This window comes from Corvus moneduloides, chromosome Z (genome assembly GCF_009650955.1).
Source record: "Corvus moneduloides isolate bCorMon1 chromosome Z, bCorMon1.pri, whole genome shotgun sequence".
NCBI classification, from domain to species: Eukaryota; Metazoa; Chordata; class Aves; order Passeriformes; family Corvidae; genus Corvus; species Corvus moneduloides.
In genome coordinates, this window is record NC_045511.1 from 10,137,367 (window position 1) to 10,155,524 (window position 18,158).

At 39.5% G+C, this 18,158-nt stretch overlaps 1 protein-coding gene across 3 annotated transcripts in view; it reads left to right on the forward strand.

Annotated features, from left to right (window-relative positions):
• Positions 1–2,535: 2,535 nt before the first annotated feature.
• Positions 2,536–18,158, forward strand: part of FGF10 (fibroblast growth factor 10) — a 61,964-nt gene continuing 46,341 nt past the window's right edge. Inside the window, exons 1-2 of one of the 3 annotated variants that reach the window (XM_032096816.1) lie at positions 2,536–2,701; positions 3,183–3,933. In XM_032096816.1, the coding sequence (XP_031952707.1) occupies positions 3,597–3,933 (337 nt within the window). In that variant the 5' untranslated portion in view covers positions 2,536–2,701; positions 3,183–3,596. Of the gene's footprint in view, positions 2,702–2,760; positions 2,778–2,849; positions 3,055–3,182; positions 3,934–18,158 lie in introns of those variants that run through there. The other 2 variants (XM_032096817.1, XM_032096815.1) reach the window with 2 other exon arrangements.

Here is an 18,158-nt window from a genome sequence, read left to right on the forward strand (position 1 = left end):
GATTGTTGCTGCTAAAAAGGAAGGTTGAATTTCAGGCCTTTGAAGTAACTGAGAATGATTCAGGCCTCATTACAGAGATATAATCTACATTCATACATTTATGTTAGTGATTCAAATCTATTGGGACAGATTGAATTCCGTTAAATAGTGCATCTTTCCTGTGGAACTTTTCTCAGGCTTTCTCAGGCTAACCTAAGAGGTGACCTGACAATACAAAGTAGTGGGGTATTTAGGGATTCAACTGTGCTATAAAAGAAAGGCTATACAGAAAGTAGAAAAAAGAATGAGATATAATCTAAAAAGCTATGTCAGCTTTTCATTTGGACTCCGTTTTGTAAATGCCCCCCTTGTCATCACACAGGATAAAAAAGGACTCTATGCATTGCAGTAGTTTCAAGTACTGCCCTGAATACTGCAGCTGGCAGAAGCAGATTTTATATGAAATTCTGCACATGTTGAACTTTCTGCTCTCAAGCACAAAATCTTACAACCAATATATACATAATCACGTTTAAGCAGAACGCTTCTTGAGTAAATTCAAGACAGTACCTATTTTTTCAGGGTTAATTATACCTGTTTAACCCCCAAACTATTTTTAACTCCCACCGGAGATCCTAAAATGCCAATTCACTTTATTTTCCAGCATGTGACAGGGAAAAAAGAAAAACAAAAAAAAAAGATGTCTTCAAACCTAAAATTTTAAGATATTATAGAAATTGTTTACAATTTAAGCTGTTGGAATCAAAGTAACTTCAATTTTAGAAATAACATGTTGTATCCAGGCAGGACTCAAACATTGACATAAGCTTTTTAGACACACATGTAAGCTGTCAGGCATTCACAGAAAGGAGGGGTTTGCTTTACATTTTGTTTTGTTTCTCTATTTTTTTTTTTAATTAATTACCAAAAGGAAAAGCCTTTGGCAAAAGGAAAGCCTAAATCGGATTTGCAAAAAAAAAAGATTTCTGAAATGCCTTGCACTCAGTGCAAATACATGCAGAATAAATACTCTGAAGTACCATAAACAACGTTGTAAAACATATTGATTCTAACAGTTAATGGTTTCATTTCTAAGGCTGTTTAAATGTCACCCCCAGCAGCTGAACACATAAATTTAGGAACCAACTCTCTCCAGAATAAACACCATAATTGGACAAAATAATTTCAAATTTCTGTTGTGAAGTTAACAATATATTTAACATCCTAATCTAATGAATCTGTCTAATTTTAGAACGGTTTGTTCTTTCCTGCATTTTCTGTTGTTTAAACTAAAATTTACTCCAAATGCCAAATGGAATAGCATAGGAGGTTTTCCATGAAATTCCACTGATCTGAATTATTTAACGGCCTCTATTTCAAAGAAGTTTTGGGTTTTCTTATTGAGCTACTCACTGTGTTTCTGTGCCTATTTCTCTGATTCTCCATTCTCTTAGCAAATGATCCATCCACTTGTGTTCCAAAACAGGTATTTAACAATGCTGAACACTGATTTAAATATAATATATTGCACGCTGGCCATATCCTGTCAGTTCCTGATGCTTTATTCTGGTGTTAAAAGATAATACGTCATATGGAACATGTTTGTTAATTACTGGGAAAGTTGACAGGTCAGTGATGGGCTAGAAATATGAATCTGTCATAACATTCAGTATGTGAAATGATACATCCACTAGAAGAGATGCAATCATAGGAAAAAGCAACAACATATGCCCCTCCAGGAAAATAATGGCTTGAAAAATTGCTTAAAATAGCCTTGAAAATGGAAAAATTGTTCCTTTCTGGCAAGGGAAACTGCATTAGTTTAAAAAAAAATTAAAAAGACAGAAAAATATTCAGGCAGATTTTATGGGGAAACCTTTGCAATGCCAATAAAATCCCTTTTGCTCTGAAGTCAGATGCGTGATTCAGTAAACGACTCATGTTAGCAATTAGAAAATGGTCATTTAGGGCCCTGATTTCTTTTGAGACAAGGAGAGTGAGGGTGGGGAAAGAGACACAATAAATCTTGAGAGGCTTAAAAGGAAGAGCAGGCTAAAGTGTGAACTTTTTATTTCAGCAACGGAAGCGAGAAATCAGTGATTCATTGAAGGAGGGAGAAAGACCTCCATGGAAGCTGGCAGAGAAGAAGGAAAAGGAGCTAATTATGTCTCTTCCCTTTTTACTCTCTCTGACCAGCATATAATCTGCTGTTCCAGGGTCTGCCTGTAGTATACTCCTTTCCAACCTCTCCACCCAACCCCTCCTCCAGCGGGGGGGGGGAGGGGGAGATCTAGCAGGCAACAAGCTCCAGGTGGCTTTCTCAATCACTTCTCTGCCAAAAAAAATAAAATAAAACCCTCTGCTAGAAAATAAATTGGGGTTTTGGGGGATTGGTTTTTGTTAGTTTGCAGAGGGGAGGTTTAGGGGAGAAGGTTAGTTGGTTGGGGGGCTTTTCTGGGGGGAGGGAGGGAGAGTGGGGGAAGAGTGAAGGGGGAGGGAAGCCGCCCTGGAGGGGATTGGTTCAACTTGGAAGACAGGGAAATTAGTAAAGCATGAGTCTCTAAGCCATGCTGGTGGCCGGCGCTCCGAGAAGGACGCCTTAGGAGCAATTAGCAGCCAGCCGAAGGCGGCGGCTGCCACGGCCGCCGCAGCCCGGGAGGAAGCGAGGGCAGCTCCCGGGGCTGCCTCCGCAGCAGGCACCGCTCGTTCCAGCTGCAAAAAGGTTTCAGATGTCCCACCGCTGCCTGACCCCCTGCAAATAAGGGCTGACCACCAGAGGCACATCCCACCTCTGACTTGTAATCGCTGACATTTAGGCTACAGCTTCCAACCTGTTTACAACCAAAGGGGGAGGGAAAGGAACGGAAAGGAAGGGCGGGGGGACAAGTTGGGATTTCTCCCTCTCTCTTTCTCTCGGGATTTTTTTTTTAATACTGTTCTGGAGAATTCAAAGCAAAACAAAGAAACTTCCTCCTCTGGGGTTGTCAGTGAGAAAAGGACGAGTTGTGCAACTGGTTTGGGATTTGCAAAAAGGCAAGAGGGTGGGGATCAGAAGAAGGTGCAAAGCCACAAAGTGTGAGTGCGTGTGTGTGTAAAGGTGTATGTGTGAAAAATTCACTCCAGCACCCCTATCTGCTGGTTATTATTTATCTTAGTTGTTATTTTTGTTGTTGTCATTGACTTTGCTGTCATCTATTTTTCAGACCTTTCTGCATCTAAGATGGTGAAGAAAGGAGTGAGGAAGAGAACAAAATAACTACTGGAAAGTCTCAAACCAGGTTGGGGAGTGTGTATGCATGTGGGGGGGTGGGGAAGGGAAAAAGGAAAGAGGATTAACCACAGCAACCCCCCCACCTAAAAAAAAACCAAAACAAACCAACAACCAGCAGCTCTTTTTTTCTGAGGGAGGACTCGAAGGATTAAAAGGCAGCAACTTCTGAGGCGATTTGTCCCCTGAGTTATGGATGTTGGTGCACTTACTTCAGGCCAGATCAGAGCTCAGAGGAATCTAACCAGAAGCAGCAACCACCGTCTCTCCACTTGCCTTTTACCAGGTTTTACCCTTCCAGTATGTTTCATTTGATAAGACATTTTCCAGCGCCCAGAGTTTCAGTACAATGTGCAAATGGATACTGACAAATGGTGCCTCAGCCTTTTCCCACCTGCCTTGTTGCTGCTTGCTGCTGGTCTTCTTGGTGTCTTCTGTGCCTGTCACCTGCCATGACCTCGGCCAGGACATGCTGTCCCCGGAGGCCACCAACTCCTCTTCTTCATCATCCTCCTCCTTCCCCTCGTCCTTCTCCTCTCCTTCCAGTGCGGGGAGACACGTGCGGAGCTACAATCACCTCCAAGGAGACGTGCGCAAGAGGAAGCTCTACTCTTACAACAAATACTTTCTCAAGATCGAGAAGAACGGCAAGGTCAGCGGCACCAAGAAGGAGAACTGCCCCTTCAGTAAGTACGGCTCTGCCGTCGCTCCGCCGAGCAGCGGCCGCTGCGCTCCCGGGCGCGGCTGCCCCGGTCCCGAGCGCCCGAGCCCCCGGCCGGGGAGGGAAGGGAAGGGAGAGGTGGCGCCGCGGAGGGGAGGGGGCGCAGGGCAGGGTCGGGTGGGCTCAGCTCGGCTCCTCGGGGACGCCGCTGCCCGCCAGCCCGCATCTGCGAATCTCTCCGGTTACATTTGTTTTGCAAATGGCCTTGCCGAGCACCGTTTGTTTCTTCGCCTAGCAGAGGAGCAAATTAGAAAGATTTGCAAGGAAGTGGCGCGGAGTGTGTGGGGGGACATTGTCTCCTGAATCTGAAAATCATTATCTCTTGTCATTAGAGTGCCTTGACGAGAGCGCTGCATTGGAACAATTAATCGATTGCCCGTGCGCGCTTCTGTCCCCGAGCCGCCCGCTCCGCGCTCCCTGCTCCCCGCTCCTGGAGCAGGGGTGTTTATTCCTGAGGGCCGAGGTCTTGCCCGGGTGCGCTCTCCGCAGCAGGGGTGCCCGGCGGCGCTGGGAGCCGGTGCGCGGCCGCGCTGCCGCCCGCGGTGTGGCGGAGGCGGTGCCGTGCTGCGCCCCGCCAGTGCCGGGCTGCAGCGACGCTATACCGCTACTCGCTCCATTGTAAACATCTGGGGCTGCCTTCCCACAGACCTCACACGCGTTTCATTGTCCTTGTCCCTCTTTCTTTCTTCTTTTTTTTTTTTTTAATAAATTATTTCAGAGCAAAAGTCATATGGCAGTCTCCACAGCTGAAGTTTCGAACTTTTCTCTAGAACTAATTAGACGCTTAGTAATAGCATGCTTCTGGTAATGTATTTTTGGCTGTTAGTGCTAGAAATGTAACCTTTACTTGGTTTTTCTGCCTGTGCAATCTCAAATTGAACTGTACTAAATCACAATATATTGCTTTCTCTTGAAAATCTTAAGTGACTATGTCTCACTATAGAAACATGCTGAGAAAGTAAGCTCTGTTATGCAACTCGAGGAAATCTCAGACTTTCCTTTGTGGTAAAGAACCACATTTTGGTTCTTGTGTTGTTTTACATAAATTCAGATAAACCTGGAATAAATCTGCTGTTAAATTAAAACAACTGAAAGTGAATTAAGCAGATCCCTTGTTGGGTAATGTATAAAATATGGAGTATTTCAGCAGGTTGCCATGATAGATATTGCTGTTAATTCAGCTGTATTTCTAGTAAATACTCATAATATAACCTTACAAACAGTGAGAAAGGGACTGGAGTATCATATGTTGCTGCTTCACTTGCTCCACCTTGCAACTTCATGGTTTATCATGCACTCTAATGTTTGTAAATGCTTTAGATGTCAAAGCAGCTGAATCTTACCACCTCCCTTTCTGTATTTCATAGAACAGCAAATTCTTTAAAAACAGAGCTGTGAGGTAGGCTTAACTTTGATGAATTTGTGTGGAATGAGGTCCTAGAACTACGTTTCTTAGATTACCTTTGGATTTGGAGGAGAATGGCACCCGTAAGATGGGATTCTGAAAGCTTTGTGTGCATCTCTGAGACCACCAAACCATTCTATGTAGAACACTGCTGCCAAAAAGGGTAAGGTGCCCACTCTGACAGCACTGTACTCAGGGAAGAAACTACGCATCTGGGCAGTCCCACTTAGCCAGCAGAGTTGCTCAGTGGGTAATCTTGTTCACATGCTTGAACTTTTGCAAAATCTTGCCAAGAAGAGGTAGAGTACACTGAAATGCACACAGACATCCTTGTACCTTTTCAGGCTACATGCAAGAAAAACCCCCTGCAACTATGGGAGGGGTTGTGCATGTTGTGTCCTGGTTTTCCAGTCAGTGCAACAGAAAAAGAGTTGGCCTTCTCAGTGATGTCATGGTTATTCTCACATCTGCAGAGTGTCTGCTGAAAGAGAGGAGAATGTCATTTGTTTCATATAAAAGCAAAACAATGCCTTTTTTATACATAATTGTATCCTATCACTGAAGATGATGTGCAGTGAAGAAAGGACTGCTGTCATCTTAAAACCTGTAGCTTCCCTACTGCATTTACATCACAAAGGCAGACCTAGTGCACATCCTCCAGTACAAAACAATTACCATCCAGTTGACAGAAGTCAGAGTTCTGTGTTGTTGATTAATAGTCATTGTAATATGCAGTGTGAAATTTTGTTTTCTGTAAAAACAGTCTGAGACCATTTAAAAATATATTTATTGTGCCTTTATTCAAGGCTGTTTGTGTAGCAACATGTTGTAAGTGAATTCACTAAATCTATGTTTTTCATAGCATCACATGCAGCAGTGCTGTCATAATACTGCTATTCTCCCCAGCTGGACTGATTCCATGCAAAGATACTGTATCTTTCATATGGTCTGAAATAAGCAATTACATGTGAATAGATTTCTGCCATGCATAGAGTTAGCCAGACAGGCCACTAAATCGTAGTCTGTTTAAATTACAGGCTATTTAATCTCTAAAATTAGTTTCTCTTTCCGAAACCATGTTTTCCTAAACAAATATGTGACTATTGGTGCACAAGACTGAAATATTCTAATTTGGAGGCTAATTTTCCCATATGCTAATGTTTAAAATCCATTTATGCTGCAGTAAAGCCTTATCAGTAGGTCTGTAAGATTGTGATATGTTGTGTGATTAGACAACAGCTTTCATGGCTCACTGCCAATTAAGCACTGTCAAGTAAAAAGAACAGTTGAAGAAAGGCAGAATAAACATCAGAAAACAGAATTTAGTCTCCAGCCATTAAATGGCTCAAGCAACATTCATAGATTTGCTCTATAAATATTGTGTAGAGTGCACTAAATTAAAGTTTACTCTGGCAGCTGTATTTCAGCTTGAATCCTTGGAACTATTCCATCATCCTTTTTCTACCTGTAGACTACCAGGTGTCTCCTGACTGTTGTATCAGAACACTGGTGGAACTTGAAGCACTTGGCATAACTGGAGGGTGTCTGTCACTAGATAGATGCAGGACTCTTTATTTTATTGTTCCTTACATCTGGAAGTTGGTCCTCAAAATACAACTACTACCTTGTCCTGCAGCATCACAGCTGTGAAGTCCCTTGCCCATGTTCTTGACAGAGTCATTTGCAAGCACAAATAAAGACAGCTGTAGTGTTTTCTGGAGGCTTATATACTAGCTGGGGGAAAAACAAATCCAAAAATCCTCCAAAGAGCAATTACAAAAGCTTTCACTATTGCTTGAGCTATGGGATCACCAAGAGAAGTTTATGCCATATATTAAAATTGGAAGGGAACTGTGTGTGTGTGCAGATTCTGATTTTGCTCTCACACAGACAGTTCTTTTGATTAAGATAGAGAAACTCTGGGATTAATGGATGGCATGCATTAAAGCTACATGATATATGATAAACTGGTTCAAGAAAACTTGAACGTACGTCTCAGTGCTACACACTTTTCAGCTGACTTCTAAGGCAAATGTTCACAGTACTATAAAGCACACAAACTTCAAATTTGCAGGACAGACCTTATTAGTTGAAGAACAATAACAAAATACACGATACTTCGTTAGTAGCAGTTAACCTGCAGTCTGTGGAGGGAGTTCTACCTGAGCAAAGATTGCAGGATCAGGCCCTTGCTTAGGTACGTGTTTAGGGAGTGCAGTCTGTGTCACTGAGCCTGAGGATGAGTGGGAAGAATTGCTGGAGGGATTACTGCGGGCTTTGGACCAAGCAGTGCTGTTCAAAACCTACAGTAGATGGCGGCACAGCCACTGCCTGGTGTCACCTCTGCTCCAACGAGTTGGACAGGAAGGGTCTGCATCCTCAACTGTATAAGCGGATTTAGTTTGAGCAAAGCCAAAAGGGCTTGCACCAGCAGATATTCTATTAATTTGCGTTCTGACCAACCTAAGGGGACTAATTCAAGCAAAGGCACTCCATTGCAGAATAAAAGTGTATGTCAGAGGAGCTAGCAAGAAATAATTAGGTACTTCCCACAAGCTAACCTATTACGGGCTTTTCTTCTGACTATTCAATTATCTTTTTTACAAAGCACTAAGGACTCTCGAAGTCCCTGATAGACTTTGGTTTTGCTTTAGTTAGCGTGGGATAAGCTTAACAACATAGTGAGTGAGAGCAAGAAAGTTTTGAGCCTCATTCTTTAGCCCAAAAGATTGTAAACAACCACTCTTAACTACTAGAAATGCTGAACATTACTAATGAGGATTTTAATTGTGCCCATATATACATGATATATAAATAGAGATTTGTATTATAGATTGGGCTATATGCAGAAAAATAGCATTAAATGTGTTTTGCTAGAGTAAACTTCGTTTGATACTCATTTTTTTCATCATACCTCAGGTGCAGGAAAAAAATAAAGTGCCATAGGTACCTTAACATCAGTTATGAAGCTCCAAGCAGATTAGAATAATTGGTAAAATACATTCTTTTGCTACTGTATATTTTTTAAAGTAACTGTTTGGGATTATTGACTCTTTATCGTACGTGTTTGTAAATTAATGTGAGAGCTTTTCACTGCTTTTCTGAAGACTGATTAATGTTTTGTTGATTTACTCTCCAAAGAGTTCTGTTTTATGGCTTTATCAATCAAAATACTTAAAATAGCAAATTATAATGAGTGAAGTAATTTGAAACATAGGTTCCTTACTGTGAAATGTATATGTTGTTAAGGTCATGATTTCTCACTTTCAGTTTTTTCTTTCTTTTTTTTTTTTAATTGTCTGTAGGACTCAGTTATATAATTTATAACCAGCAGTATAAAACCATAGGCACTTAGGATTTATGAATGTGGAAAGAATTGTACTATTTAATGTCTACATGACACTCTCCTGTTACCGTTACTGCATTCCTGCCTTGTGGACCCTCCATGCTGATACTGTAGCCCTGTCATAAATCTTTTCAAAATACACAGTTGTAAGAAGTCTTTTTGTCTTCATAAATCTAACTTATAGCCACTTCGAAAAAAAAAATTGAAAGAGTTAGGAGCAACTGGAAGTTTGTTCTTAAAATCCCAGAAGAAAGAAAACAAGGGGCATACAGGTTTATAGATGCCATGCTTCTGTTTTAATGGGAGGGTTCACAGGTAGTGGCTCGGTCAAAACTTCCCTTGAAGATGGCATTAGCTGAGTGAGCACTATAGAATGTGCTTACACTTCTGAAACATCTTGGATGCATTCACTCATAGGATAAGATCCTCTGTTTTGAAATAAGGCATTTTAAGATGACTTTCAGATGTCTTTGAACTGTGTGTGAATAGGGGCCTTTTCACTTCAAATGAGAATCAGATCAGATCCTGCAGTAGGGGAGTATTCATTTATTGAAGAGAGCCTTTCATTTTAAAAAAAGAAAAACCTTTCTATGTGCAAATCTTGTTAACAAGTGTCTTAAGTTAAAAATTACAGGTACCTGTATGAACATAGAGCAACAACTCATGTGGTGTGGATTGCTGACTCCTCCTCTGAAAAAGTAATATAATTGCACAAGGGAGATTCTAAATAGGAAAAAAATGTATATGTAAATAATGTCATTTTCTGGTTTTAGGCTTAGTATTTGGGCTGATAGGAATAGTGTCAACAAAGCAGAGAAATTATGTGGTCAGCTTGGGATTTCTTATATGCTCCCTTCTTGACATTGATATGCCATAACAAAACATTGTTTCCTGTTTTGTGGAGAGCTTTCTGAATCAAGCTCTTACAGTCTCTTGTTCCCTGAAGTAGCACAAAGTTGAAATTTCAGTTTGCTCATTTTAAACACTTGCTTCTACTGCTTGCAATTGCATGCATCACTGAACTACCTTATTCTAATATTCTGGGGTTTATCACCTAATCACCTCTTCATCACTTGGAACAACACCAATAGTTTGTGTATCAGCATTGCCAACCAGTGTCAGCTTGATGAGGCTGCATGGAAAAGTAACCCTTGCTTGCTTTGGGCTGTGGATACCAATCTACCAGATCAGAACTGGAGGACAGGTTTAGTTAACCTTAGCACATGTTTGTTTCCCAGTTGGTAGGTGTATTAGTGCCACCAGTCTAACTGTGTGTACCTGTCAAACAAATTTCCTTTCTTTTGCTTTGACAATTTATTCTGATGTGATATTTTGCTGTCTTGCATCCTTCCATTGCTCAGATTCTTTAACATGGAAAAGTAGTCAATGGTGCTCGCAACGTTGGTTCTGTTAACTAGAAGGATCCTTTCCTAGCTCCCCTAATTGCTTCTGTTTCTTGTGCCAATTTGTTGTAAAACATCTCTGTTGGTGACAACATAGTAAAAAGGAGACAGGAAACAGTGTTTCATGAAGTTTTGAAAAGTCACCCTGGGAAAGCTCTCTGTGTTTATGAAGAGAATTAAAATCTTCAAGAGTATGAGTTAGGAGGAAGTGGCTAAATCTTTAATCACTGAATGGATTTTAAAACTGAATTCATTAGTTGTGCAGATTGATAAAATTGATTTTGGTGCTTTGTGAGTACAGTGCAACAAATGGAAGTTGCAGGGGAAAGAAATGGTTACGAGTAAGCCAAGTCTCATACTAAATAGTGGCTTTAAAGGCACTGTTTTTAAATTAGGTCACTTGTGTTCTTTCTTTGAACATTCAGTTCTAATTGCAACAGTAAATCAAAGAATACACTCAAAGTAGATTCCCATGTAAGGTGGACAACTGGACAGTGCCTTTTTACTGCTACTAACACGTGCATCCAATTACTGGGTTGATATACTCACAATGTCAGCTGTAAAGCATTCCCTATTTTATAGTTAGCCTAAAGAATTATTAGCCTGTCCCCTTTCACATTTACCTCTAAATAATCTGTCAGTAGTGTATATCTTCTACAGTTAAAGAGGAATTTTCACACACATTGAAGCTGACTTTCAAGAAAAAAGGAAATGTTAAAATTACAACAAAAAGTTTTATTTCTTTTCTCTTTCCCCTCTTCCATAATTTTTGGTGTTGTGCAAGAGAATAAAAGGTTACAGATAGTAGAAAAATGAATTATTATGAATGTTATATAAAAATAAAGATCTTTCATAAATCTAGATTTAGGAAAGCAATATGATGCCTGCTCCTTTCATGGTGGAAAGCATATGTGAAGGACAGTAAGTTTAGTTGGTTTTTGCAGTTCCTGACTCGTCTTCCTTCATGGGGAGCAGAAGTGAAAATGAGGGGGTTGCAGAGGGGGAATTGTGAGGAGTCTCATTGCTCTTCTTTCTTCTGCCACTGATACTAGATGTTCGAACATTGCATAGAAATAAATGAAATGTGCGTTTTCTTTTAGGTTCCTGACACACAGCTGTGCAGCTGTAGTCAGCATGTGTGGGAGTTGGGGAGGGAATGCTGAAGCATTTTGGAATCGTTCAGGATGTTATTTAATTGGAATTAAGGCACAGTGCTAAGTGGAGGCTGGGTATAAATCAATGATATTGTGCCCGCATTAGAGGAAGTGGGTGGGACGTGTGACAAGTACCAGATCAGTACTAGAAAGGATGACAAGAAAGAAATAGGGGCAGCATATGTCATGAGTGGGAGAGAAGTGGGGAGAGGGGGAGCATGGCTGACCCCTTTTGGCAGCTGTGAACTGCCAGTGATGTTGAATTGTGTTGTCTGATCTTGTTGTAACATCTGTTTGCTCACAGACTGAAGCTATGAAGACAATAAGGTACCTTTTGAATTTGTATAAAAGTGTGTTAGGGTACGAACTTTCCACTCCCAATTTCATTGTGTCTTCTCTGATCCTATTCTGTAGATATTAGGTACTATTTGGTACCTGCTCTAGGGTTTTCTTCTACATTTTATCCTCTTCAAGAGGATTAATAACTTGCTTTATTCTTAATATCAAATTCAGTATGGACAACTTGCAAGCAAAAGGGTGGGTGAATTGGCCCTTGAAAGCAATAAACTATTTGAAAAAGCTGCAAGTTCTGTATTAAAGAAAAAAAAAAGAGTTGGGGTTTTGTTTGGTTGGTTTTCTTAAATTTTTCACTATTCTAATACTATGCACTATATTTGTTAAGAGAAACAAATACCTGAAGGATACCAAGGTATCCTAGAATTCCAAGTGGTTTGATTTTTGGAGAATAGAATAGGGTGGAATAGGATGTTTTGTTTGGTTGCTGGTATGTTTAGTGTTATCAAATATTTCATATTTTGAGAGGTCATCATTAAGATTTGAAGCAGCTACATAGTTACAAATTTGGTGCTACAATGAGCAAGGGAAAATGTGTGCTCTGTAATGGAATAGGAGATGACTGCATTTAACATGATTAACATTTTACAGGACTGCAGGTTTAGTGTCTTCACAATTTTTTTATTACATTTTAGGGGATGCTAAAGCTTCTGATGTTCTCTGAAGCAATCTTTCAACTTTAACAGACCAAAGTTTTTTTCTCATTTATTTCCCAGAGACTTACTTTTTCTCTATGTTTTTTCCTGAGTGTAAACACCAAATTTATAAACCATGTCATAAAGCCATAGAACTGTATAATATCCTGAGTTGGAAGGATCTCACAACAACTATTGTGTCCAGCTTCTGATCCCGCACAGGGCAATCTGGAAGTTGATCTGGAAGTACCTCTCTTATCCACATGAATTATCTTAGTACCTGTGGCACGTTTCCCTTGGAGACAAGCTAATGAAAACCTTCCCCTGAACTGTAACCTGGGCTCATGACTCTGCCCCTCTGCCCTGTCTCAGAGGAAGCAGGATGGTGCATGTGGTTCACATTCTGATGACAGGACACCTTTCCCTTGTCAAAACACTAGTGCTAATAACTGCAACACAGAAATTCTGTGCTCACTGAGGATCTGTAACTGCAAAACTAATGGTAACATGAAAAGAAGAAGAAGAGTCTAGAGCCTACCTCATCATCCAAGCTGGGGTTGCTGTCTGTTAACCTGCTTCGGTGTCTAGGCCTGGTTACTCTGTCTCTTCTGATGCTGAAAAGATAACCTGCCATACAAGATACATGTGTGGTTTTGGTGTTACCCTTACAAGTAGATGGGTGAATAATTCATACTTTGGCTGAAGGGCTGAGTCAAGGCACCACCATGTGTAAACTGGAGCAGAAAATTGTCACAAACCTAGTTTCACTGGCCGTTCTGACATTCAGACCATTGCAAGCTCTTTAAATTTTCGCTTCACTAGTTCTGGCAGAAATACCTTAGAAAGCAAGTAGCATGTAAGAAATGGAAGGAAATTATGACTGTTGCAGCTTCTTAGAGGTGAGGATGCTGATGAAAGCACGAGCAAGTACAGTTCTTATGAATGGTCACATTTAATGTCATGTCTGATAGCTTTTATTGATAAAGCAGCATGACCTCTGCTTCCAAACACTCATGAGCACACATAAGGAATGACTCACTTCTTAGTCCAATGAGTTGTTTATACCACTTAAGCAGCTAATAGAAGATTCAGTAAGGTAAGTACTGGGAGGTAAAAGTTATGCCCTTTCTGAGGCTTAAAAGTAGAATCAATGTAAGCAGTTTTGCTGCTTCTCTTGGATTTTCCTTTTTCAGCAGCCCTAGTCTGAGGCCAAGAATGATGGAGGGAGATGCTGAAATCATGCAGACTGGTGATTTGATCCACCCTGGAAATGATGATGTTTCCTATTGCCAGCACATGATGGGAAATACTGCAGGACAGGGAAAAGGTGACAAGGCTAAAAAAAAAAAAAAAAAGATCAGTGCTCCAGGTGCTAGGAACAGACCATTTCATTCACAGCTTCCTGTGTCTGAATATCTGGAGAAGTGGCAACTGGAACCCAGCCTATACATCCCATGGCATTTAAACTACATAGCAACTCTGTATTAGTTATTACTTGGTACTTCCTTTACTCATGACATAAACCAGTCAAAAATAGTGACTGCTGATTACTTCAAAGCTGATGATTATTTTATATTAAGGAGCTACAAGACTGAATGCACTGACATACTGAAAATATTTTAAGAACACTCTATGGAAGGCAGAAAGATTATTGTCAGTAAATGTAGTGTGTAAAATACCTTGCTGTAGGGCTTTGGATGATAAAATGTTTTTTATCTGAATGATATACCTCACAGAGCAGCTACTCAGTTGAGTTTGGTTGGCAAAGAAAAGATCAACCATCTTGCTTTATAGAAGTGGTTGCAGGGTATTTGAACATTAGAGAGATTCTTAATGACCATGGTGGATTTTTGTCTCAAAACTGGACTGAAACAGATAGGGGCTGGAGTGGTGATGTAAGATTGTGGGAATGATTGTCCTTCACCATGTGCTGTGAAGATACTGAGGGAATAAAGGAAGCTGAGGGACTCTTTGGAGTTCCTCACGGTCCTCATGGTGATTGTCAGGTAGCATAGAGGAGGAATCTGCTTCAGGGGAGAGGATACAAGACTGGACAACTTGGCACAAGGATAGTCTACATGAATCAGTCTTTGAGTGTAAGAAATGCTGTAAAGTATTAGGAAATAATAGGTCCTATATGTTTGTCATCCACTGTACATAAAAATTTCTAAGAGTATTTGAGTCTAATTTCTCCTTGGCTCTTTGCTGCCTATAAAATGAGGTTAGCAATACTTCTGTATGAGGAAGGGTGTTATGAAAGCCAATTATTTGTGAAACACACCAGTAACACTGTGATGTGTGCCAGGAAAAAAAAAAACCACCCAGAGGGTAATCATCCTCTTCACTGAAAGGTTTGGATATAAGGAATAGTAAGGGCAGTTTTGTCTTCCTATAGGCTACTTCTTAATTCTGTCAGACTAAGGTATTTTTGTCTGTCAACAGGAAAGAAGTTTAAAAAAAAAATTGCTCTATAACCCTTCTTGCAAGCATTCTGTCAAGATTACCCAACAGATTTTTTTGCATAGCATAGAACAAAAATTAATGTCCACATAGCTCCTAACCAAATAGCATGAGTGGAGGCACATACTGGATCTGTCCTGTCAAACTGAGCTCTAGATCTTGTTCCACCGCACGAACATTATAATCACAAGCAATGTTAAAATTTCTTTTGCTTTGAAGGTGTGAACATTAGGGTGTTTCAGCTCAAGGATCAGGCCTATCAGTAAAAGAAATTTGAGCATGATATCCTCCTAATATTTATTTTATTAATGTATTAAATATTTCTGGAAGTTCCTTAAGTTCCCCGAAATGCTGTCAATGTACTGGAGTTAATCTACTAGAATTATTTGTTCGCGTTTTATTTTTTTTCTACCATCTTTTAAATTATTGATACTTCCCCTTTAGTGTCACAGACATTATTCTTTCAGTTTAATTTATTACAATTACTTTTACATGTCACAATTTTGCTTTGAAATGACAGCCATCCAAGCTAAAGTCTTTTCAACTTTAGTGAAAACACTTATAATGAGGCTGACACTTGGCTCATGTGGAATTAATCTGGTCTCTTGGTCATTTCTTCAGTTTCTCCTGCTGCAGTCAGCTCTCAAAAAGACATATCTGCAGCTGGGGAGTACATAAGATTAACTTCCGCCTCTCTGTGGCTTCTTGCCTCAGACCACACACCAAATAATTCCTCAAAGCATTACCCAGATTTGCTCAAAATTCACCATGCTTGCTTTATTCCTTTAGTTCTGCCACACATGCATTTGTGGACTCTGCTTACAGCTGATTCTGTTTATGAAACAGGAAACATTTTGCAAAGATGAGTATTTAGAGACAAACACTATTGTAAAATATCTATATTAATTTTTCTACAGAACTCTTCCTTTTTTTGGTTTCATTAGTTTTATACATGTACACAGTAGACCATAAAGTTCAGCAAGACATAGCCTTTTTGTTTCCAATTGTAGTAAGGACATCATAAAGACTGATACAGCTTTTCAGTACAGACTGACTCATAATAACTCTTTCACCCAAAATGAAATTTAAAAAAAACCAAAACACAGTGCTTATATTCCTGAAGAACTTTAGTGCCATCTGAACTATTAAGTTCAATAATGCTATAAAAAATTGTCACTGGAGGAAGTGGAGTCAGGTCTCTAATCCAGGGACCTCCAAACCTTAATCACAGTTCAAAATCTTTAAAATGGGGTCACAGATGTGAGGTGTACATACACGTGCTCACACAGCAGTGCAGACTCAAAAAGTATCTAATGATTAGCAGAAAAAACAGTAGATAAAAACAATAATTCTCTCTATTACTTTGTGCTTCATGCAAGAAGTTCTAGATGAGGTTACCAGACTCTTTTCATTAAACCCATAATGGGGAAGGGAACTTAGTTTCTGTGTTTGAGTCAATTGCAGTCTGGCATTTTCTAGTACTTTTACTGTTGGGTTTTCAACTAAATATTTTTTCATGGAGGTTTCAGAATGTTTCTGCTTTCCAAAGAGCCAGTTATGAATATATATATATATATTTGTATATATAAACTCTTCATTTACAGATGTGTTTTGTGTGCTAAGCTATAGAAGTTCTATGTGCAAAATACCTCCTTTTACAGATCTACTAACAATGCAAAGGTAGATTGCAGGACAATGCAACTAATGTAGCACGTAAGATGAAGTTTCCAAAGAATCTGTAGAGGCCTGACTGAAGAGCACACTTATATTTTGCCCCAGCACAAGAAAGAGATTTAGGTCTTGGAATGAGTCCAGAGGAGAGCCTCTAAGTTGATCCCAGGCCCAAGACACCTCTTGAGAGTAAGTAGAAATATCTGCCATGGTTGCAGTATTTGAACACATGAATACCTTCAGAAGGACTGTAACAGATGCTTTACCTAGAAAAGAATGACAAATGTGAGAGACTTCTAGACATCTAATAACAATTTCAGAGTTTATGTCAGTTAAAGAACTTATCTGTTCTTCAGTTCTCTTGTTCTGCTGGTAATGAGTCCTAGTCAGCATGACCTTGTAGCACAGTTTGTTGCTGTTGCTATTTTTTTTCCTTCTTCTTTTTTTTTTTTTTTTTTTTGCATTCCTTATCCAAATGGTAGATTTGTTTTCTGATTCTGAAGGAGAGCTAATACTCACAAGTCATTTGTCACAAGCCACTAAAAGTGTCAAAGTCTTACAGCAGGTCCTTGGTGGCTTGTTAATCTCTCCTTTTTTACCCCCCTCCTTTTTTTAAAGGAAACAGACTAATTCACTTAAGCATAATGAGAGCCATGCTTGCTATAGCCTACTTGGTCCTACCAGCCCAAGTAAAATCTGCCTTGTTTCTTCATGTCCCTTTCTTGGCTCCAACAATTAAACACAAAGCTGAAAAGCACAGGCTTTTGTGGCAGAGCTGTTTCATATGTCAAATGAAAAATTGAGGCTGCCGTTTTCATAACAGAAAAATATACAAATGTGCTTTTCCTTTATGCCCCCTCCCTTCTAAATTATCATCAGCAACATGTAAAAGATAAACCTCTATGTTAAATAGGGAGACCAGATGTATGTTTAACCTCTCACCCTCATTTTTCTAACTGGCTTCCATTAGGAACAAAAAGTTAATATATTCTAAACAAAAATAACTGATATGGTAAGGTGAACTTTTCAACTGGGTAAGAGTTCTTTAGAAAGAGACAATATTAAAGAGTCCTGTGTTAGGCTAACAGTCTGTTTTACTTTAGTGATATTCAGAACAATAACCCCGTGGTTACTCTTGATAAGTAGTAGTAGCTGAAAGTTTGTTGAGTTGCAGCAAAAACAATTGTAACAAGTACTTAAATTCTAATGTGTTACAGAAAATCTAACAATATGTTATAGATCCCAGGTCCACTATTCCATATTAGATTTTTTCATCTCTACAGTCATTCCCTAATCCAAACTTGAAATATGGCTGTGTTATTTTCCTCTTCTTTGGAGACAGGGACCGAGGCAGAGAGTTTAAAGATCAGTATTTTTCTCTATTTTATCTTCACTCAAACTTATTCCACCGTAAATCCATAGACTGATGATTCTACTCTGTTTATTATTTTGTGTTCACAATACAAAGGATGATGTTCTCATTCTTAGTAGAAAGGGGAATTAAAAGATAAATACTCTTCATTTTGTATAGCAGAATATTTCTCCAACCTAGATGTACATGTATGACAGACTAGATGACAAATTCAACACTAATTAAAGATATAGAATATAGAAGAAAAGTCTACAAAAGTAATTAGAGAAAATAGACAATTCTGTTTAAATGCAGTGGTTTTGGAAAGTGTTGTCTCTTGGTAAAAATGCCCATCAGACAGTAGAGTAAATAAAGTTGGCAATGTCTGATAATTAGGTGTTCTTAATGAGC